Genomic DNA, 23069 nt, shown 5'->3' with positions numbered 1-23069 from the left:
TTACAAATTAAAGACCAATCTAAAGTGCTGAATGGCTTGCGCTCATTGATAATGCAACTTTAATTGTGTTAAGATTTCAATGTCATATAGAATACACTATTAATTTCAATGTGTAATGTATCAACATATTTCTCATAATAGCAGATGAATTATCTCTAATTTCATTACATATGGTGCGCCTCTCCGACAAGAGCCTTTTTTTAAAACTATTTTAAAGTATTACAATCAGATCTCTTTCATGGCTCTATTCGAATCAATAAAGTCCAATATTACTGACAGCAAATCAATATCACATTGATAAAGTTGTACAGCGAGGAAACGTGTTTCTTATAATGTGTCTTAAAAGGCAAACAAGTGCATTTGGAAACAATTTATTTCAGGTATCAATTTTCTACACATCGTGTACTCATGGATCAGCTGTAAGCAGAACACAGACTTGTAATATATGCCATCTTGAGTGAATTTCAAACAAGAAATAGACCTTAAGCTCACACAAAAGCTGAGATAACTTATAGGTCCGCTATGCAAGTAAACAAAAAGGCACATGTGAGCGTACCAAGCACAATTTCATAACTAAAATTGCATATATTTGACTGATATATATTGCACATGGATAGACTTGGAATAAGACTACGTAAACTTTGATTAAGTAGCGTCATGCGTGTTTCTATTCCCTCCAGGAGAGGAAGTAAACTTTTCCCAGCGTGTCACCGCACACAAACTCTGATGGGTTCTCTGGGTTCACCTCCAGCAAGACCACGGGGCCACTGCACACAAACATTCCCACCTGGAAAAAAGAGAGCAAAGGACTGATGAAGAAAAGTGACGAGAGTGGAAAAGCGAAAGACCCAGTGGCGGCGACTGACTTGTTTCTTGGTACTTCTTTCCCACAGCTTCACAGTGCAGTCGAAGGAGGCCGAGATGATGAGGCTGCGGGTGAGCCTTAGCACACTGATCTTGTCATGGTGGGCCTGGGTGGGCACACAATTCAAAGATGTGATGTTGTTGACGCCTGAAAACCAACTGCACTGCCTTCAATCTTAGAATCCCAACAACCGCACCCCCCCCCAAAAAAAATCAAAACTCTCAATTATTATAGCGCTTACAGGCTTCCTGCTGCTCCATGTGGAGATTTGTGGGGGCTCGTTGAACCACATTTTCCCCGCCAGATCGCCACACACCACAAATTCTAAAAAAGCACAAGCACGTTAGACAACAGATACAAGACAAGGGAGAACCATCAGCCGCTTGTTTGCTCGATAGCACCTTTGTCTATGGTCAGGGCCGTTATCAAGTCACTCTCTGCCTTCTCCTCCACCACCTCCTCCTCCTCCTCAGAAGTTCTTGACTCCAGGGTCATGGAGCTGAAAGATGAATTGATGCTGTTCCGTGGGCCCATAGCGAACTGACGGCAAAGACAGAACACTTAGCTCAACACTGAATAATAAAACATTGCACATTTTAAAATAACCACATAGCTCTGCTTTACAAGAGTCCGTTCATCTTAATCAACCATAATTGAAGATGTTATTGACATAGCATATACAGATCAAATGGCATTAGATAGTTTTAGAAACTTTTACTCAAGAAATATTTGAACAAAAACGGTGGTGCACAACATGTAGATGTAACAGCAATCATCACATATATATATCGTCTTTGTCCTCTACAAAAAATGAATATTACAGCATCTGACTACATCACTTTCAGCGGCAGTAGGAACAAAAACAACAACCTTTCCTTTAATTGCGTGCAAACGCGTAGGAAAATGGCACTACCATTACAAGCCATGGTGGACATAAACTCACAATGAAGCCAACTTGGACTTTCCCGTCTGACTCGCCCACCAGCCACATGCTTTTCTCGTCGTTTGGGATGAGTCCCAAAACTCCCACTTGGTAGTTCCAGCTGCATAAATTCACAAACACACACGTACAAAGCAATCATGACTTAACCATCACACAGCACCGCATTGAGACAAAATAGAGAACAAGGCTGATGACCTGTAGACCATCATTTGCCACTGATTGTTTTTGTCCATGTTGCGGGTGACGTCAAAAATTGATCCGCTGCTGGCCACGGCGATGAGAATGGTGCAGTACGCTAGGTGTGTCACTTGCTCCGTCACCTGGTGCGACGTCACCTTGACTATGCTGAAACACACTCAAGTCCTTAACAGATGCATTTTGGTTTAAATTATGAACACTAAATCGTCGGCACAAGAGCCAACACGTTACAAAACATAATTTGGATGCAATTTTACTGTTTATTCTCACAAGGGTCGCAGGAGTTGTGGGGCCTAGCCCACTTCAGGGAGTAAACAGCACACACCCTGAACTGGTTGCCAGTCAATGATAGGACACATATAGATGAGCAACTATTCACACTCACTATATATAGTGTGAATGGTTGATTTTTTTTTTTCAGTTTACCTTACTGCGCTGCGCTCCTGATTCCACACGAGCTTCCAGACATCCACCCAACAGCCTACGTAGCTAACAGCAAAGTGGCCGTTAGGCATGGAACAGATGGCCACAACCTTGCTATCTGAAGCCTGAAAAGAACAGGAGCAACAAAAAAACAAGATGGTGAGAGCGTGAGGACATCTTCAACAGGTGGCCAACACGTACTCACCTGCATGCATCCGACCACTCGACCACGCTGCCACACCTCCAGCACGCCAGACTCGTAGCCAGTGAGGAGTATATGGCAGTCCAAGCCAGAGAAGCAGAGAGCAGAGACGGCACCTCGCAGGCGAGGGGTCCGCTCTGTACAAACAACAAAATGAAGGGAGCTTGTTAGCCAAGACATGGATCACCAAGCAGTCTGCAAATGTTGAACGGAGGCCAATGGACTCTTTCTTGTTTGTTTAAAAAAAGCATTTTGTCTTTCATTGGAAATATTTCTCCATTGAAAATCTTAAGTGAAAGGTTTCCCTATTTATGTCTCTGGTGCATGTGGTCACCATATGGTTGTTGTTTTATATAAATACAGGAGAAAAGTAGACATTAAAAGGTAGTCTTATGATGGGTCATTAAAAAATGAAAACAGTGTGAATTAATCCAACTGTACCAGTTTCCCACATCCAGCTTCGCAAGGAGCAATCTTTAGACACAGTGAGGAAGTCTGGGTTGCTACCCTTGTGAGCGACACTGCAAATGGCGCCGCTGTGACCTTGGAAGGTGCTGAAGTGTTCCACCTGTGCACACAAGAACCTTTTTGCCGAACTAGTCTGTGTTCCAAATTACTAGGCAAGCTAAGAGTCATCAAGCAATGACTTGCTTGACTCTCCACTGCTCTGGTGAAGTGCCCAATACTTTATAACACATTGTAAACACCCCCTAAACACCATGCTGCTATTAGCTCAACTATTATTTTAATTGAACGCAAAATGAAATATAAAACCTGCAAGGGCTTCCAGAGCCGCACGATTCCATCTTGGGCAGCGGTGAGAACAGTGAGATCTTCCGGATTCTTTTCTTTGTCTAGATACAAACAAGGAGAGAAACAATACAAGGATAAATCAAAACCCCAAACAATACGAAAATCATCTTCGCTTCAGATTTACTGGCATCAGTGACGACAAAGCAGGCGTGGATCATTCCTTCGTGGGCGGGAATGTGGCAGATGTTGACGCTGGTCTCCCACTTCCACACGTGCAAGTTGCCTTCAGCGCATCCGGCCGTTACGTACGGGCCCTGCAGGTGCATGCGCAGCCAATCAGACGACTGCAGGGACATTTCCTGTCAGAGGAGTCTTACCAGGCAGGAGACGGACGTGAGAGGACTCGTCCAGGTGATCTCTCGCAGGCTTTGAGCGGCCTCCACGTCCCATAAGCAAAGTCTGCCATCATTTGATGAACTTATCTGCCAATCAACAATAACCTGCTTAATTTTTTTTTTCAAGGAAAAGAGGCAACATAATGAGAATACCTTGCCTAACATTAAGGCATTTTCGAAGCACTTAATCATTGCGGTGAAGCAGAATGAGTGAAAAATATAAGTCACATTAACATAAATAATCATAAAAAAATAATAATTAAGAAATAAATAGAGTACAATGTTGAATTGAACAGCTTGCTTAAATGTTCATAAAGCTATCTAATTTGTTATGACTTTACACCCTTTTTCTATTGAGATCATGTCAAGAAAAGGTAAGAAAAGGGCTACATTTTCTTAAATTAAAGCCCTATTCCTAAATGGAATAATCTGATTATTTAGATTATTACTTGTGCAAAATAAATGTGCAAGCAATACACCATCATGATAAAATGAATAAAAGAAAAAGTGCAGGCTCACAACACAGTCTGGAGTCCAAACACAACCAGTGATCCAATCTCTGTGGAAGGCCGGGAGCACTTTGAATACAGGAGATTGGATCACGCTCATGTCCCACACCACCAGAGCCTGCAAAACAAAACACAAATATTGGATTGGATTGGATTCAGGGAGGTATAAACTTGAGATGCTTGTTCCTACTTTGTCTCTTCCACCGGAGAGCAGCTGTCCACCATCGGGACTGAACGCCAGACAGGTGACCCCACCGCTGTGGCCTTTGAGCAGGCCAGCAAGGGGCTCTGAATTGCACTCGCTCAGCTGCCACAGGAATATAGTGCAGTCATCTGTTCACCAGACAAACTCGGTAAGAAATGAAAGCCGCAAGCAGAGATGACGGGTACTTGCACCACCCACTAATTATTTTATCACCCACTCACACACACACACGGACAAAATGTCTTTTTCGTGATGACATGCCAAACACATTTTGCTCAATCCCATCATTTCTCACCCGAAGCGGTGGCCAAGTAAGTGCCGTTGTGCGCCATGGCGCGGATAATGCCAGACTGCATGCCGAACATGCCCGTCATCTGCATGTCCGCCAACTCTCCATCCTCCCCAAGTTCCCTCTGCCACAGCCGCACCCGCTTGTCGTGCCCCGCGGATATAAGCAGTGGCCATGTGTCGGTGGATGAGGGATCCGCACAAACCCACAGCAGGGACAATACACTCAGTTGGAAAAGGCCAGAATCCCAAATCATCTCACCTGCCAAAAGAATAAAACGGCATCAAATTCGAAGACATCCACTGCATATACAGTACTTTTTTTTAATCCTAGCTAACCAATTTGTATTTCATTGGGTTGTCTCCGAGTGAGTGCCAGTGTTTTTCGACAAATTGCCTTTCTAGCTACAGCATTCTAATGAAGCCTCACGTCAAATTCAGATACTGTATGAACTCAAAGTACGTTATATTTTCTGTCTTTTCTATCTGTGTTCTGGCACATGAAACCCACCCGAGCTGAGGCGGAAGAGCTTGAAGCCGTCGCCACTGTAACCCACGGCGACATAGTCCCCGTTGACAGCGGCACAGAGCACACGGGTCTCCGTTGAGGTGTCGGACTTGCTCTTCTTGTGAGGAGGCTCCTGCTCGCCCTGAACGAAGCATGGAAAAAAAAAAGGAATGAGGAAGTAGAGTGCCATATTAGCTTTTTCAGAAGTCATTGAAAGGATGGTCTATCAGATAGTCAGTCATAGGTTGTTTATTTGGTACCTGGACCGTCAGTGGTATTTACCTGACATAAATCACATTATTACCAATTATAATGATTATTACAAGCTGCAATAATATTACGGCAGTTGTTTTTTCACTGAGGATAAAGAATACATGCCAGTGAGTATTGTTGTATGTTCTGTCTGCATGTGATGCTCGCGTTTGTGTTCAAATACAAGTTGTTTAAAGTCATTGCGATTTCCATCCGTTGTTCACAGATTTTAAATAATAAATAAACAAAAATAATAAAATCAGATAAGTGATGGCATGTACCCCGAAAAACAGACACAGAACAGAAACGTACCCGTTGATGCTTTATAGTACCGACACAGCGCCCAAGTCCACCTGACCACAGCTGGAGCTGTTTCGGAAAATAAATCAGAATTAGAATCATCTGTATTGGCAAGTATAGGTTACACTAGTATTGCAATAACAAGCAACTACTATAAACACAGATATGATGTATAAGATGTATAATCCGTAATGTAAGGGTACCATTGTCCAGTAGTACCACCCAAAGACAGCCGTGTGACAATGTGCAGAGTCATCGAACAGAGATAAAATAATCAGCGGTGCAATAAAATACTATGCCAGTTGTGCAGTTGGTGCAGATAGTCGTCACACCATTTTTAAGTGACCAGTAGCAAGAATTGTAGCACAACTTTGGGTGTGCAATTATAAAGAAAGTCCTAGTGTCTGATGCTGTGGAATATTGATCAACGACTATTGTTCAAGTATGAAGTAAGCTGGAATTACAATGATTATTGCGGTAATTACTGTTACACAGCAGCCATTTTGATGTACCCACCATGTGATCAGAGCCTGCGGTCAGCAGCAATCGGCCCTGGTCTAGAAAGGCGAGAGTGTCAGCGGCACCGGCATGTGCCTGGAAGCATCCCACGCAGGTGGAGGTCTCCACAGACCACACACGCACTTCCCCGGACACAGAGCCCGAGCACAACATGGACGACGACGATGGCGAGAAGGAGAGGCTGCGCACTGAGCGGCTGTGACCGCACAACCACTAATGGAACAGAACATATTTGTCTTTTTAAGAACATACAGACCAAATCTGTCCTGTCAAATGCCACTTTGATCAAATTTAACAAATTTCAAGGCATTTTTTTTCAAATTTTAAGACATTGAACCATTTTCAAGTTCACGTTGATAAATGAAGAACTTTGAAAGGCTACTTTGACAAAACGTAAAGCTATGTTCAAACTGAAAGCAAACTGAACTATTCTAACAGTGTGATTACATATGAAGTCAATGCAGTTCACAGAAAAACGTGTGTAGATGAAGCGTTTGATGCAACATGACATGAGTGGGGGGGGGTGAGCGTATGAAAATTTTGCTTCTTCGCTCACTCACTTGAGTTGAGAAAATGGTACTGCAAGACACAAATTATGTCATGGCAGTCAACTGACATGATCTAAGTGGCGACTCACCACTTGGGTGTTATCTTGGAGCCACTTCCACACCACGATCTTCCCGTCCCAGCGGCCGGCAGCCAGCAGGCGATCCTCGTGGTCAAAGGTGACGCAGTTCAGAGGGCTGTCGCTGGCCAGAACTGCCACCTCGTGACCTTTGGCCGAAGACCACACCTGACAAGTGCAAATTGGATTAAATGATCAATGATAGCACAGAGATGGATCATTAAAAGTAACGGTAACTAGCTCACTTTCAGCGTGAAATCCAGCGATGCTGTAGCCAGGTGCTTCCTATCGGTGGTGATGTCGCTGGACGTTATCACGTTAGCGTGGCCCTTAATGAGGGACGTCCTGCGAATGGCCGAGACTATTAATATTCACCTGTGGCGGTACTAGTTTGGAATGCGTTCACACACCGGCACCCTTTGGCGGCATCCCAGATCTCAATTTGGCCGTCAAAGGAGGTCGTGGCTATGCATCCATTCTTGAGGACGACGCAGCTGGAGATGCCGTCGCAGCTGCTGACCAACGACTTCACTTCCTGTCCAGGTGTGACACAGGAAGTAATATTTAAGGAATCAAATACCCAAAGAAAAAAATAAAGATGTCTTTGTACCTGTCCTGTGTTTGCATTGATGAAATGCAAAGTTCCCTGCCCAGTCCCGACCACCATCTCTCCGTCAGGGTCCACTGCCAAGCAGGTAGGCTCAGACAAGAAGGTGGACACTACCTGGCTACAACACAAACGACACACAAAGCACATACACATGGCAACATAAATCAAATCTGACCTTATTTGAAATTTGTTTTTTTTAGACTGCTTTGATTATATTTAGACCACTTTGATCAAATTTGACCTTTTATTGGACCGACTCATCCCAATGGAAAATATAATTTCGTAAGTCAACCATTGTCGCGTAATAAGATAAGATAAGATATCCTAATAAATTGAGGTTTCCACTGTACCTGTTTTCTGTAAAGGTTTGATGGTCATTGTTGAGCCACTCAACTGCCCGTGCGCTCCCACTACCCAGCAGGCCTTGGGCCCAGGCGTGAGCGGGGGCCTCGGGTGGTTCGTTGAGGGCCTGTTGGACGAAGAGCGCCGGCCAGCGGGAGAGCACGGCGGCGTGGCGCTGCAGGAAAGCTCGGCAGTCGTCCATGGCAGCCCGCTGGTTGCTGGTCAACAGGGATGACTTCTTATCTGTGGAGAACAGCAGTATAACGGGGAGAGAGAGATTTTATCAACAACAACAAAACTGAACCAATTTCCAACACATTTAAAACTTTCTAGAACCGCCACTGGCGGTGAAGGAAAAATAACAAGCGCACATTATTAAATCATATGGAATTAAGATAAGTGTCGGACATTGACGACATACCGTGTTCATTGTAGGTGTCCAGCAGGTGATGCAGCAGATTGTTACGCACATTAGCATATAGGAAGTTGTAGCTGGAGAGTAGCAAACGCAGTGCCTCCAGCTCATCACTTTGTATCTACGCAACAAAAAAAGGTGGTAAAAATATTGAATACAAGCGCTATATCAAAAATTATGCCTTTTATTAAGATAATGCTCAGTTTTGAGGTATTAAAAAAATAAAACTTCCCCCACCAAAATATATCACAACTTTTCGAATAATAAAAAACAATAATCCTTCAATACATAGGGGTTAAAAAATATGAATTTCGACAAAACAATTTTCTTTTATATATACAGTAACATCAAAAGAATACAGTTTCTTGCTAAAATACGACTCAAATAAAAGTCCAATTAATTGTACTAAAACTTTACATCTTTTTTCACAGCATTATGATGAAGAAGTGTAGATTGAGAGGATGACAAACCAGACTAGTACTGAGCTGCTGGACAGCGTCCACCTCTCCGTGAAGAAAAGTATCGGTACCATGAGCGTCGGCAAGCATCCATAGGTGACCTGAAAGGGGACCCCAAAAAGAAAACATCATGAATAATGACATCGTTTTTTTGTTTTCATATTAAAAATAACAACCCCCCCCCCCCAAAAAACCCCAAAATTGTCTCATTCTTATTTTCTTTTTACCCGCCAACACGAGGTGAGCTCTTCTTCTGTGGTCTTCAGATGGCAGGAGGACGCCTTCAAAGGCCCGCCTCACTTCCGGGTTGGACATAGCTAATCTGTCATCCGCATCGTGGCGCTGAGTTGGATTAACCAGACTGCAAAACACCATCTACTTAATACCACTTAGACCAACTTTCACCTATTTAAAAGGACACTTTATCCAAATTTAAGACTTTCCAAGGACACCGAGTACATTTGACCCTTTAATAGGCCACTTTTTAAACAACTTTTTGAGGCCACGATGAACAAATGTCCACAGTTTTAAGGCCACTTTGATTTCTTGACATATTCACCTTCGCAAGCTATGCACAATGCGTGTAAAGGCCACCATGGGAATGCGTTCTTTGGGGCTCCTGCACAGCAGCAGCACCTCCTGCAATGTGACTTGTCCTTTGAGTGAGCACAGGGCGCTGCAAGTGTTCAATAGCGAGTACAAGTCACGCTCCCTCAGGCCTGCACATGAAAAGGAGAAGTACGTTGGTTAATGCAGAAAAAAAAAAGGAAGCAGCCCAATTGTTCGCATTAGTGATAGGACTAACATGTCACCAAGTAATGCGTCACTCATACAAACACAGGACAACAATTGATTCCTAACACCCTAATATTTATTAAAGACACTCGACAAATGGTGAAAAATGCACTTCAAATTCAGTGAGGTGGTAAAACTGGGTCTCATTTTTATGTTAAGCACGGTTGTCGACATCTGCCGAATGTAAATAGTCATTTGTGATCTAGGTACTTTTGAAATGAAGAAATCTGCAAATTAACAAAGTTACTTTTGCAAGGTAACTTGCGCTAAGACTATTTGTCGTACCAGCGGTGCTGACAGTGAGGGCCCCGAGAGCCCAGTGGAGTCCCAGCATGCCTCTGTGGTCCGAGCAGAGTCTCTTGAGGCAGTACTGGACCAGCAGATGGACAGACTGAGGAAAAGCCTGCAGGCTCTCGTTCAGCTAAGGCACAAAAACACCATTCCAAAGTTTTCAAGGGAATGCAATGACATGCCGTGATGCCACAAAATAAAATAGATTAGAATTATATTTAGCGAGAGAGGGAGAAAGCTCTCTCGCTCTCTCCCTCCCTCCCCTTTACAGATGCTAGGTTATAAGAATAAAGTGTTGTTGTAAATAAATATGTATTTTGGGAGCAAGTCAGAGCAAGGGAACCTTGTCAAAGGTAGCAAAGTTCCTCAGGTCTTCACAGGCCATGTGCAGGTAGAGAGGACACTCTGCACCTTTCTTCATGATCAGCGTCTGCAGCTGTAGCAAGCACACAAGAACGTCACAGAGAAGGAATCAAATGTGGAAAATTAATGTTGGTGGTGAGGAGAAGGAACCTGGTTGTTGAAGGCGGCGTCACTGAGTTTCTTCCCGAAGCCTTCCAGTTCCTTCTGAACAATTTCCTTTCGCTCCATCATGGTAAGCAGCGGCAGGGTGAAGAGCAGAGTGGACTTCTTTTTGGAAAGTGTTTGCAACAACGGCGAGGTGGACGCGACACTTGTCACCAAACAAACGCCCTAGCACACCCAAAGGAACATGGAAATTCTGATAGAAACTCCAAGGTAAAAAAAAAAAAATTTGCAGAATAAGCTTGGCTGTTTTGTTTAAGAAAAAAAGTCACAGTTCCTCATTTATGAAAAAAAAGGCATTTTAATATGGTAAGACTATATAAGATATAGACCTGTGCAAGCTGCTGTGGTATCCAACCAGAGCTGAGCTGATCCCAGTCATCACGCACAAGATCCACCCCGTCCACCAGCAGCACAAGAGGCTTGCTCCTTTTCAAGTCCTTCAAAGTTGCATGAAACTCTGACAGCAAATCCCTTCCGAGAGTTACAGTATTTATAAATACATATATATACTGTATGTTGACGATACACCCACGCGTTATTGTTAGATGAAGTGTACCCACTTGTAGGAGATGGGAAGAGGCACTTCCTCCTCTGTCAGCTGCCTCAAGCAGCGGACGAGACATCGCAGGAGGTTCACCACAGAGCAAGAGGATTGGCTGGCGGCTGTTGAGTAGGAGATAACATCACAGGCCAGGTTTTTCCTGGACTTGGAGCCGCTTCTGAGGGCCTCGGCTAGAGCAGCCTGTGCATGGAGGGAGCGGATGGAATGTCGGAAAAGTAATTGTGCATCGTCATAACACTGCATACTTTTTGAGAAAAAAAAGTTGTCTATTTTCCAAGACAAACAGTTCTATTTAATCAAGAGGGGGAAAATAATCTGTGAATTTAACAGAGAGAATTAATGTTTCTCTCATAAAATTACGAGATTTAAGTGGCAGTTTAGAAAAATGATAATAAATTGACAAAATTGACAAAAGTCAAAGTATTACAAAATAAGATTTTTTTTCAATTAAAAACATCTGTAATGCGATTATGAATAAAGTAATATTTTTTAGAAAACAAGTCTAATTGCTATGAGAACAACATTTTTTTATTTTATGAGAAAAAGGATAAAGCCAGATGGTTTTCATATAAATAGTCATAATTCGTTGATGATTTATGATGATTCGTTCCCCGCCAAAGAACAGCCACATTTTTGTTAAGAATCAAGTTGAAGACACAAAGATTACATGAATAGTCATTTCCTTTTGGGGAAAAAAAGGCAGACTTATGATAAACTTCAAGAATAAAGTGACATTTTTTTTGGGGGGGGGGGCAAAATGAAAAATCTGGTGTCACAGTGCAGTTACCATGAAGACAGTCTTGCCCTGCCCTGGCGCTCCCTCCACCACCATGGCCCCTCCATTGACCTGCGCCTGCTCCACCATCTCCACAGCGGCCGACAGCAGCTTGGCCCGGCTGAGGAACTGCTTCTGCAGCGCTTCCTGGTGAACTTCTTGCTCTAAAATTTCGGATGCTGCGTCGGCCTCTTTGTCCTCCTGAGCAAAAATAAACAAACAAACAAAAAAAAAAGGAATGTGATGCTTGTTTTGGCAGCTTGGAAGAGACACTGCCGCTGAACTGCTCACGTTCACAAACTGCTTAACAGTCTCCCAAAGGTCCTCGAGCACTGCTTTGGAAAATTCCTCCAGGTTCTTCAAGCAAGGTTTGCCCTCCACGACACCCCCCCACTCACACTGATAACTAAAACAGAGAGACAAGCACAATTTATTATAATTGGCTAGCATTACCAACTGTGAAGACCCTGAGCAAATTACACTGACAATTGGCACATACAACATATGCCGAAATTAGATTGAAAAGAAAAATCTAATATTTTGTAGATCAGCGGCAAGCAATGCAGCCAAGAGAAATTGTATAAAATTAATATAATAAACTTTTGGTAATAACTATTAGAGTTTAGGTTGTAAATGTAGCCTCTGATAATGTTTACTTCAGCAGAGACTTTTGGTAGTTTTCCAAGAATCCAACACGTCTTGAAAGTCCATGGGACAACTTACTTGTCGGTGACCTTCAGTTTTTTGACATGGATCCATCGCTTCAGACGCGCCATTTTGGACTCTGCCTCCTTTGATTCAGCAGCAAAGTGGGACTTCCAAGCCACAGGTACTGTTCTGGGAGAATGAATGAATGAACGAATAAATAAATAAATGTTTTTCTCACACAGGCGCCCACACACACGCACTTTCATGACATTAGTTTTGATGGATGAAAAATAAAAAACAAGATTCATTTAAAAAAATAATAATAATCAAAAATACTTGATGACGTCCGGATTTCGGAAGTAGCACAACATCCGCTGTCTTGCTGCATCGCCATAGAGTTCCTGAAAGTGACGGATCTCCATGTCTGTGACTGACAGGCCTTCGGATTCCAATCTGAGCTAAAACACAGAAACAACAATGTATGAATAATGAATTTCATCATCAATAGACGTCTGACAGAAAATATACACGTGTGATTAAAATTGGTTTGATGAACTGGAACCTTTGTGTGTGATAAATATGCAAAGAACACAAATATCAGGAAGAGGGCAAATACTTTCTCAAATCACTATGTATATTTTTAAAAATCATGATGATAAACTAAAAAATGTAAACTATTTTCTCAAAAGAAGCACATTGTAGGGAAAAAAAATCATAATGCTTTGATAAAAAGTCAGCATATAAGAATAGCCTTATTTTTAGCAGAAAAATTGGACTGTAATCTGAAAGAGATTGACAAAATTTCTATTACAAAGAGGAATCAAATTTTTCGTTATAATTCTGAAAATTAAAGTGAGGTAAAAGTCTAACTACTGTATTAGAAGATCAGAGAAAAATCTAAACATATATTTAAAAAAAATTGTACTATCCAAATAGAAAAGTCGTATTTTTTGTACCCATTCGTACTGCGGCAGATCCGGTAGAGCAGGTGGGTCCGGCACAAGGCCATACCTCTGACCCAGAATTGCCACCATCATATGACTGCGATCCACTTCCGCCAGGCACAGCGTGGCGGCTCGTCCCGACTCCTCCTCCGTCACGCCCCAGCGCAGCTCCACCTCTTGTAGGTGGATGCAGTGTGGCGCAGCACGGCGGCGAAGTTCTGGGAAGACGCTGCGCACCAGGACGTCGCGCTCCGCGTGCATGTCGCGAAAGGTGGACGAGATAAAGACGCGCATGCTGCGCCACCTTTGGACAAACCGGCGAGACCATCACAGATGAAGTTTGCATGCAAAACAATTGGCCCACTTCACCTTTTTTTTTCTTTTTAATGTTATGCATTTTTTTACCTTCACTTGTTTTTTAATTACATTAACTCATGTGTGCCATTTTCAATAACCTTATTTAATACATTTTACAAAAATAAATCAACTTTTTAAAAGCGCTTACATTGAATGTTTTTACATTCATAATTAATATCTAATATCAAATTAACATACCATTTTAATTCCTTCTATTACATGAAATATTTATTGTTTGTTGATAAATATATTAAATTCAATTATTCAGCATTTTTTAATTTACCTCGACTTATAAAGTCATTTGTTAAATGATCTTATTCAGCAATTATTTGTTTATAAAATGACATAAAATTGTTTCCTCAGTTCTTTTTCCAATTACCTTAGTTTGCATTACTTTTTTTTACCTTATTTCTTGAATAATTGGAATTGTTGTTCAAGTTTCCTTATATTTTTTTGTGTATTTCAATATTTTCTGCCTTTTTTAATTTCTTTATTTTATAAACATTTAACATTATTAAAATTATCTTACCTAATGTATTCATTTTTTAAAGTTAGTTTAAGTTATTTATGCTTTTAGTTTTAAATACCTCGACTTCGGGGAGCTTGGAATGGACACCAGGCTCATATTGGTGTCAGGATCTTTTGCTTCTGCCGCTGGTGGGACATTGTACACTTTGTCCAGATGCTCCACGTGGTCCAGCAGCCTGGATGAGCCTCGCTCAGCCACAAACCTGGTTTAAAAATGAACATGTAAAAATAATTTCTGAGTGTTTTGTCATTTCTTGACTTGTCATAAATTAAAATAAACTAAATTGTATTTTCTTATTTTTTTTCTTCAGTTTTGGGAGGGGGATTTTTCCATCGAATATTTTTTGAATTATTTTCTAATATCTTTTTGCCTGACAGTTCTGTATTTTGTGTGTGTGTGTGTGCGCGCACAATTCCACAGGGTACACATATTGAAAAATCTGCAGGATAAAATCAGATATGTACGATTGAAAAAAATCACGACGCTGTGAAAATGCAAAAAGTGAACTGCAACATGGTGAGCGATGACTATCGTTTTATTTTTCATTTAAACATTTTCTAAAATTTGTGTTTGATATTTTCATTATCTCAAAGTATTTTTCTATCGAATTTTCTGACTTCATAAATTAGTGACATTTTTTTTGTTTTTACAATTTTCACCACTAATATTTGTGTATTTTTCCTCTAAATATTTTGCGTTGTGCTTTGTACTGATATTTTTTCTAATGTGCTTTATTTTCTAAACTGTTATAATAAATTCCAATGAAAAACTTTTTGCTATGCTTTGTGTATATTTCATTTAAAAATTTCGTATTTCATGTTTTATAGCTTTGTGTTTTGACATATGTGCGGGCACCCGCAGCGGCTCCTCTTGTTTCTTGTTTCATGTTGGAGGAAGAAATTTCATCTGTGCTGCACATTTGACAATAAAGTTGTCAAATGTGCAGTTGTATAACAAATAGTATAAATAATAAAGTTGTATCCAATCCAATGTTCCTTTTTCTTTCTCCTTTTGGCTTTATTTATGTATGTATGACTAAATTATGTTTGAAGACAGTTTTCTAAATTGAACGGCAAGTTTTAATTAAGAACCCCCTTGCAGTAACCCTCTCTGACGATGAAGATTTACCTCAGAATTTGTTCGCTGAAGCCCTGCAGAAAGACTTGGTTCCTGTCAGAGGATTTGTTGTGGGACACGCTACAGAAAGCACCCCAAAAACCGTTAACCTCAATTTAGGAATATAGTAGAGATTCTGTGTGTCATTTGCAAAAATGATTACGCTGGTAATGCCTCACCTATCCGACATGGCGAGTTGAATGTAGAGGCATTTGTTGCCGGTTTCCTTCCTGTAGCTCTTGATAGCCCACTCCAGATCATTTTGAATGTAACTCTCAGTCAGCGTAATGATGTTTTCCACCTGAGGGAACAAAGCTTGAATCAGTGATAACTACGACACTGATGTGAAGCAGATAATAGATTTTTTTAACCTGCTTTTCTCAAAGTTCTTTTTTAAAAGAAAAAAGTACCTAGATAAGTATTTGTGACTTTAAGTCATTCCAAATACACAAAGAATGAAGCAAATCAAAAAGCCATCAGGTGAAGTTTCATCTCGTTATTCGTAAAAAAGTCAGAGTAACAGTTATATATTTTGGGGGGTCTTATTTCTTTGTTCTGACAAAGTAACTCAGACACTTCAGAGGATCAACTATTTCGGTCTAATTGGAGTGAACATTTGATGGCAGACCTTGTTTTTCTGGAGGATCCGGTGGATGTAAACGCTCAATAGGAGCTGGTCGTCCCCAGACTTGTTTTTCATTGCCTAGGAGAGGACAACCAACGGCTCAGTCGGTCCGCGTCATTACATTGGTGCTTCAACGTCGCTATACCTTGATTTGCTGCATCACACTTCGCACGTTATCCAAAAGAATGTCAGACTTCAGCTGCGCCTCTTCGTAATGACAATAATCCACTAATAAGATGCGGGCATCCTCACAACTGTTGGCGATCATCAGTGAAAGCAGAACGGTAACCTCCAGCATCTGAGAAAAAAAATACAATGCATGGTTTCAAGGATGTAAACTGTGGCAAACTGATGTCATTCTCATAATATTCCTTGACACACCCCCCACACACACACAAAAACCAAATTTTATAACAATAAAGATGCATTTTTTTAATAGAAAAAAGAAAGTTTTAATTTACCTACAATAAAAGATGTGGTTAAGAATAGTTGTATATTTTATACTCCCTAAAATACAACAATAAAAGTAACATTTTTCTGCGAAAAAAAAGATGGAATTCAGAAAATGACAAAAATAGTCTTTAAAATACAATAGAATAAAGCTCTTTTTTTCAAGAAAAAGTTCTGAATATTATAAAAATAGTTGCATTTTATAAGGACAAATCATGTACAAAGACAATGATGCTGTTTAACATTGCAAACAAATGCATTTTTTTTATGTGTGACAAAAAATATGTCTTACCAAAGGGGAGAGCTTGTCCTCTTTATTCTTTTTCTTCTTCTTCTTCCTGTCATCATCCTCTTCCTCTTCTTCTTCTTCTTCTTCTTCATCCTCGTGCTCCGACTCAGGTGGAAGGCAGAAGTCAAGGTTTTTGCCCCAGGGCCGTCTTTCGTCCATGTTGATGTTGATCAAGATGATTGTGCATCCCGGCAGGGGTGGGATGTTGTAGCGACACGAGATCTGCACTGCCGTCTCCAGGGCTTTCCGGTAACGGTCCAGCAGGCTGACAACTTTCTCCCCCAGGCTGCACAGCCGTAAAAAAATAAGACAAATTTTTATATTAGAAAACAAATTCAGCGCAAATATGCAAATCCATGAGTGCCAACCATGACTAGGTGGAAAATAAAATTGGAAGCATAAGATGGTGAGGGGAAGAAGGGCTGTCAGAGTGGAATGATTTTTCCAAAGACCAATTTAATAATATTCTACTGTTAGGTCACGCGGACAGTATGTAACATATGACAAAAAGTCTTGTTTTTAACTGCAAACTCCTTCCTGAATAAAGTTCCTTTAGCCAATTGCTAGCAAATGATGCAAAATGCCATAGGTGAGGCAATAGCCTCAGTGGAGTTATAACCCTTTCAGCAAAAGATATTCGAGCAAGGGCGGCACAGTGGTCGACTGGTCAGCACATCGGCCTCACGGTGCAGTTTGATTCTGGCTTTTCACCACTTTCCACCAACAAGTGATGATAAATAAGTAGCGTGTAAATATTATTCAGACTGGCATTGCGTCAGTTGTAATGAGAATCTGTCATTTGTTGTCATACTTGGCCTTTGCGAGCTGATCCTTCTTCATGCGGTAAATGCGGTAGACAAAGGGCACGCCGAGCGCCACTCGCAGACGCTTTCTGCCGGCCGTCTCCCAGTCCAGGCGGCTGAAACGTTTGCTCTTAGGGACCTTTTTGAGGATGCTCTTCAGGATCTCGGTGTTGGAGGACGTTTGCGGCAACGCTGGAGGGTTGGGGGTGATTCATTTGATCATTTTAGCATTGAAATACTGATGATATGGAAAAAGCTGGCAGTTTTGATTCTTTTCTGCAGAATGATCCATACTTGGCCCAAATGACGCGTTTCTAATAGCACGGGTACAACGAGGTACCAAACCATAGGGTTAGATTTGCAATGAGTGCATCATTGTTGTGTATAATCAGAAAGACATGAGCAAAATAAACACACATGCTAATGTTAGCGTATCCTGTTGTCTTTGCTTTACGTGCTACAGTGTTCTGAAACTGCAGTGGCTCTCAACGTTTTTTGGGTTGTGGACACTTTATGCTTAATGTCCCAGGTAACATTAAATTAAAATTAAAACATTTTAAAAAATTGATGACTCACACAGACTGCGAAGCTCCATGATGACTTTATAGGCAGACAGGAAGCGGAAAGGGAACTGTCGGCTCTGAAGGACTGCTTTCTGTTAACAAATGACATGACAGTTTGTTGTGTCATTTGTTAGACATGCACCTAAGGACCAAAATTATGTGCTAAGATGTTGATGATTAAGACAATCATCTGACTTTATTGGCGAGTCTGCTGAGGATCTTCTGGTGATGTGTCATACTGATGCCCTGCCTGATCATGTTTCTCAGGTTCCTCAACATGGCCATGAAGGGCAGCGACTTATTGTCTGGACAGAAAATAAGCGTACAGCTATAAGGGGAACGAGAATTTCTACAAGAACCAGTTGTAAACACAAATGTAATTTAAAATAGATGCAAACTGACAGATCTTGTTTTTTCCACATCCTTTTAGTTTATTAAGTGACCCAATGAAAATTACAGTCTGACGTTTGATGGTTGAGAAAAATTAAATTGATACCAATAAGTTTCTCCCAGGTGGCGGCCTTGTTGCCTTCCTGACTGAGCAGACGCTCCCACGTCTCTGCATCCTTGAGCTTCATCCTTTGACCCGCCCTTTCTCGTTCCCAGTCCCCCTTCAGACCGCTGAAAGTGAACGCCTTCTGATCTGCAGGATACCTGCAAAGGAAGAAGAGATAAAGACCTAGTGCCCACTCTGTGACAGTCTGTCTCATTTGCATAACTCAACACTGATCTTACTTTCTGCCCAGGATGGCCATGACATGCTCGGCAGGTTCTTTAATGTGGAGCTTCTTGATCATTTTCTTCATGTTGAATTCATTTTGCTTTTTGTCCACAGTCTTTTTGGCGTCCACTTGCAGCTACACACATGTTGGCGTGAATCACTCTTAAAATGTACGTTGTGGATTTACATTATTGTACTTATTGATTTATTTTAACTTACATATTTCTTCAGGATTGTCGCGTCGGATCGGAGCAAGTTGCCCCACTTTTTCAGATCTTCATCGCTTGGTTTCTACGGAATATAGGTTAATTTGACGTAAAGCAGTTCTTTGGGAGGAGTCATTTGCATTGCCAGCAGTATTCTCAAAACACAATGGATTCACGAAATCTCAATTTAAGGTAAAAAGTAATTTTTTAAAATAATCACAGTGCAATGGAGACTGCTAATGCATTTAAATGTAATCGTTTCCATAAGCAGCACATAAAATGACAATTGGGAGTAATGACAGCAAATGCCATACCTTGCTTGCGAGCCTGTTGCGGTTGTGCTTACAGCGGTGCTTGCGCGTGTTGTACTTGGCCAGCTGATACTCACTAAACTGCTTGAACTTGTCCGCCATGGCCTTTTTCAAGCACATTGGTAGCGAGCGGCTGAAGCACTGCGAGCAAGTTAAAAGAGCGGGGTGAGAAGGAGGTCAACCAGGACGCAGGGGTCACCACTGATCCATTACAACAGGAAAGGTGTCAACATACCGTGCTGTAGATGCGCACAATTTCCAGCCAGTCGGATGGCAGCTGGACAGTGGCGCAGAAGTAGCGGCGCACGTGGCACTTGGTAGACGGGTGATTGGCAGCTAGGGCCAAAAGGAAGTTGGCAGTGATGCGGATGTTCAACTCTTGCCTTGTATACAGCGCCACCTAGATGAAGGGAAGCACAAAAATAGGAGTCCGTGAATGACACAAAGCAGTGTACACACATACTGATAATAAAGAAGCGTTATATAAATGAGCATGTATTGTAAAGGCTCACTGGAGACCGAGTCTTCTCCGGTGGTCATCTTTAATATGTGCCGTATCTACAGAATGTATCATAAAAGTTTTATTGATTCATTTATTGTTAATCTTCCACATAATCAATTAAGGAAATCCCTTGTTGACACTCCCTTTGCAATGTGTGTTACTGCCACCTGCAGGATTGGAGTGGAACATTAGTGCGGACATGCTTTGGACTGCACTCTGTTGACTCTAAGGCTGGGTGAACACAAAGACTATTTGTGTCCTGTACCGCTCCCTCCCAACCAATGACCCCTAACGCCCGGCATTCCTATGTCTCAAATGTTTGTCCTATAAGATTGGTCAAAAGTGTGTTATGGAGTGGATGTGTCTCAATGGGGTGTCAAATGGGTCAGCCCAACAATCTTGAATATTACACGTGCCCATTATTTCCGACCAAAAATCACGTGAATGAGGAAATCGGCTAGTGTCAAATCATTTTACACTGTAAAATACAACGTAAACATAATGTATCCAAATAAATAAGTGATCTGACTGAGGAACTAGGAAGCAGCGATAAATAAAACGAAACATGTACTTCTATAAATAGAAGTAGGTTCCCCAGATGGCAGAAAGTATTTTCCAAAGCGGCGGCAAAGGGAGATGCATGTAATTTGAGATGCGATGCTCATTTCACTTTTCTCATTCTGCTGTGTTCTATTCTCTTCATACCTTGAGAACAAACTGAGGATCGAATACGGCAATGTCCTTCACCAGACTAGTGATTTTGGTCCACACACTCTCCTGGGAGTCCCAGTCCTTCTGACCCGGGGTAGCGCTCTTGCGGACCAGGGAGCAGCACACAGCATTCAGCAGGAGATACTGAGGGCACACAGCGTTTAAAAAAAAATAGCAGATTGAAAAGATATTAAGATGACCATAATTTCAACCGTGAAGCATGTGGGTTGATTTTTGCCTTGTAGTTCGAGGTTCTAAGTCTGCGATTTACATATTGCAGCTGTCAGTATGGGGCAGCAAGGGTAGTTGTACCTTGTACTCTGGCCACACTTTTAGTCAGTTAACAAATACAGTGAAGCTCAACTTTTTCTAGTGGCATTTAAAAAGCCTTTGCAGAAGCACTGCAAATCCTGGATTGGACTACTGATAGAAACAGAATGACAAACATAATTGGCATTTCCTCCTTACCTTCTTATCCTTGATCTCCTCTTCAATCTGCTGTTTGTTGCGGACGACCTCTGCGTATTCCTCCCGTCTGCAGGCCACTGTTTGTTCCTTTTTTTGCTGTTCCGGTACGTGCATCTCTATGACTTTCGGTGCAACCATTTCCTCCTCACTTTCTTCTTCATCCTCGAGCAACATTTGGTCATCTTCATCGGAATACACCTGAAGTAGAAATCACCAAAATACACTACTCGCTTTGCACTGCAACATTAATTGTTGGATCTGAGACAAAGTTCAGTCGGGTCCGGCTGTGTCACTCTGTGGGCTGGCAGTTTTAGGTGTAATCTGGATTTCGTGGCTTCAAAATGTCAACAGAATGCTGAAGAAGACTCCTTAAATACCAATCCTAATTTAATTCGGACAGGGGTCTTCAATAATGTTCCTTTGGGCCAGATGTTCCATATGTATCCCTGCTGCAACCCACCCGATTCAAATGATCAGATAATCAGGAAGCTCTGCAGAAGTTGGACGATGCTGATCATTTGAATCGGGTGCGTTGCAGCAGGGAGACATAGAAAATATCCAGGAAACCGGCATTCAAGGAATAGGATTGAAGACCCTTAAATTAGGAAATGTATGGGTCGATTCATGAATGAAACAACTGTTGTGAATTCTGTCCTTGTTACAATGGATGAAGTAGTGCAAAAAGTACTGAAACACTCAACAGTTGGCCATGCCCAATTACAAGTTTAAAGAATGTGAAATTAAAGTTCACCTGTAAAGTTTAGAGTGTCTTTTAGATTCATCCTGAAATTTCTCCTAAAAGCCCAATCATATGCAATTTTTGCACATAGTATCAGAGGGAGACTTGGAGACATTCGCTTACCACGCTCGTTTCCTCAAAAGAGCAAGGCTGTGCTTCTGATATGTCCTCTCTGCCTACATCATCCCTTTTCTGGTGTCCTTCCCATGAAAGGAAAGAAGGCAGCTGGGAAAACTGAGAGAGGAGATCGCTGCCGGCTAAGGAGGTGGCGAGGAGAGGGTTGGTGGTGGATGGAGCGATAGAGACAAGACAGGAAGAGTTCAGAAGGGGGTTTTGGGTGCTGAGGAGCGGTGAAGAGATAGAGGATGAGGAGGTGAGAAGGAGGCTAGAGGAAGTAGAGGTCAGGCCGGAGGGCTGCAGGGAGGTGCTTGGCAATGAGGAGAATGCTTGCGTCAGGAGCTTGTTCTCCAGGCAGGGCGGAACGTAGTTGGAGGACAAGCTACGCCCGCTCATGGAACAGGCCATGTTTGTTTGCAAATCCAGCGCTCTCATGCCTGAATGGAAATAAGTCAATCAAGTTGACACGACATGACACACAGACGAAAGGAATGGTTTAAAATTCCTCAATTAAACAAACATTGTGAGACAAGAGAGAAGGGCGTGTTGATAACGTAGATAAACACATCCATAAAGTGGGAACAAAGTCTACTTAATCACCTGAAAACATCTGCACAGTGGCGACAGTATTTTTTAAACAATTGACTGTAATCATTCAGACAGGACAACCAAATTAACAACTGATGTCTTTATAGAACATGTACTGTAGGTATACTTGACGACCAGGAATCCTGTCGTGAACCAAACACTCAAATGAATCACTGCAATAGTTATAAAGTTCTCAAGTCTTCTTTTTCAGGCTTTTTGCCTTTTTTATCTTGGCGTCTAAATTATTGGACTTGTTTTTCTTCAAAACGGCTAAAATTGTTCACACAGAAGTCGACAAACAAGCACGGCAGGTAATTAGTGGTCAAGCACACACTGGGTTGGACTGTTGTGGTGAAGATGTGGCGTCCTAGCAATGCGCAGCCAGATCACGTTAGACAAATTCAAGAACAAAAAAGAAAGAAACATTTGGATATAAACCGCACCTGTTTTATTTGAATGCGTAATGTCAGCGTCGCCAACTCAGCTGTGTCATTCGTGCGCTAGGCTCGTTCAATCAACACGAACTTGGTCTACTTTTCCTGTAAATGCCCTCACGCGACCGAGCCTCTTGTCTCGAGGGCGCCAATTGGCTGACATCGGCCAGCTGATTCTGTCGAAGGC

At 41.8% G+C, this 23069-nt stretch overlaps 1 protein-coding gene across 1 annotated transcript; it reads right to left on the bottom strand.

Annotated features, from left to right (window-relative positions):
- Positions 1–355: 355 nt before the first annotated feature.
- Positions 356–23040, bottom strand: tep1 (telomerase-associated protein 1). Its single transcript, XM_052088006.1, has 55 exons — positions 22892–23040; positions 21867–22297; positions 21005–21202; positions 20531–20680; positions 19559–19723; positions 19327–19464; positions 19026–19097; positions 18821–18942; positions 18582–18739; positions 18281–18390; positions 18099–18177; positions 17531–17714; positions 16723–17005; positions 16126–16278; positions 15984–16058; positions 15535–15656; positions 15368–15436; positions 14298–14441; positions 13366–13657; positions 12746–12867; positions 12485–12598; positions 12053–12167; positions 11774–11962; positions 10985–11166; positions 10754–10895; positions 10410–10589; positions 10240–10332; positions 9891–10026; positions 9370–9529; positions 9038–9171; positions 8823–8911; positions 8359–8473; positions 7946–8180; positions 7596–7713; positions 7396–7520; positions 7231–7330; positions 6998–7153; positions 6358–6573; positions 5854–5910; positions 5293–5431; positions 4789–5043; positions 4479–4621; positions 4299–4406; positions 3762–3866; positions 3569–3698; positions 3406–3485; positions 3073–3199; positions 2635–2768; positions 2433–2554; positions 2004–2153; positions 1809–1908; positions 1267–1405; positions 1107–1189; positions 867–971; positions 356–787 (listed from the first exon to the last, which is right to left on the bottom strand). Exons 2-55 carry the CDS (start codon positions 22293–22295, stop codon positions 668–670), a joined length of 7761 nt encoding a protein of 2586 aa, XP_051943966.1. The 5' UTR covers positions 22296–22297; positions 22892–23040; the 3' UTR covers positions 356–667.
- Positions 23041–23069: the final 29 nt, after the last annotated feature.

This window comes from Hippocampus zosterae, chromosome 15, assembly GCF_025434085.1.
Source record: "Hippocampus zosterae strain Florida chromosome 15, ASM2543408v3, whole genome shotgun sequence".
NCBI lineage: Eukaryota > Metazoa > Chordata > Actinopteri > Syngnathiformes > Syngnathidae > Hippocampus > Hippocampus zosterae.
The sequence above is the reverse complement of the archived record's forward strand: the minus strand, read 5'-3'. Positions and strand labels throughout refer to the sequence as shown.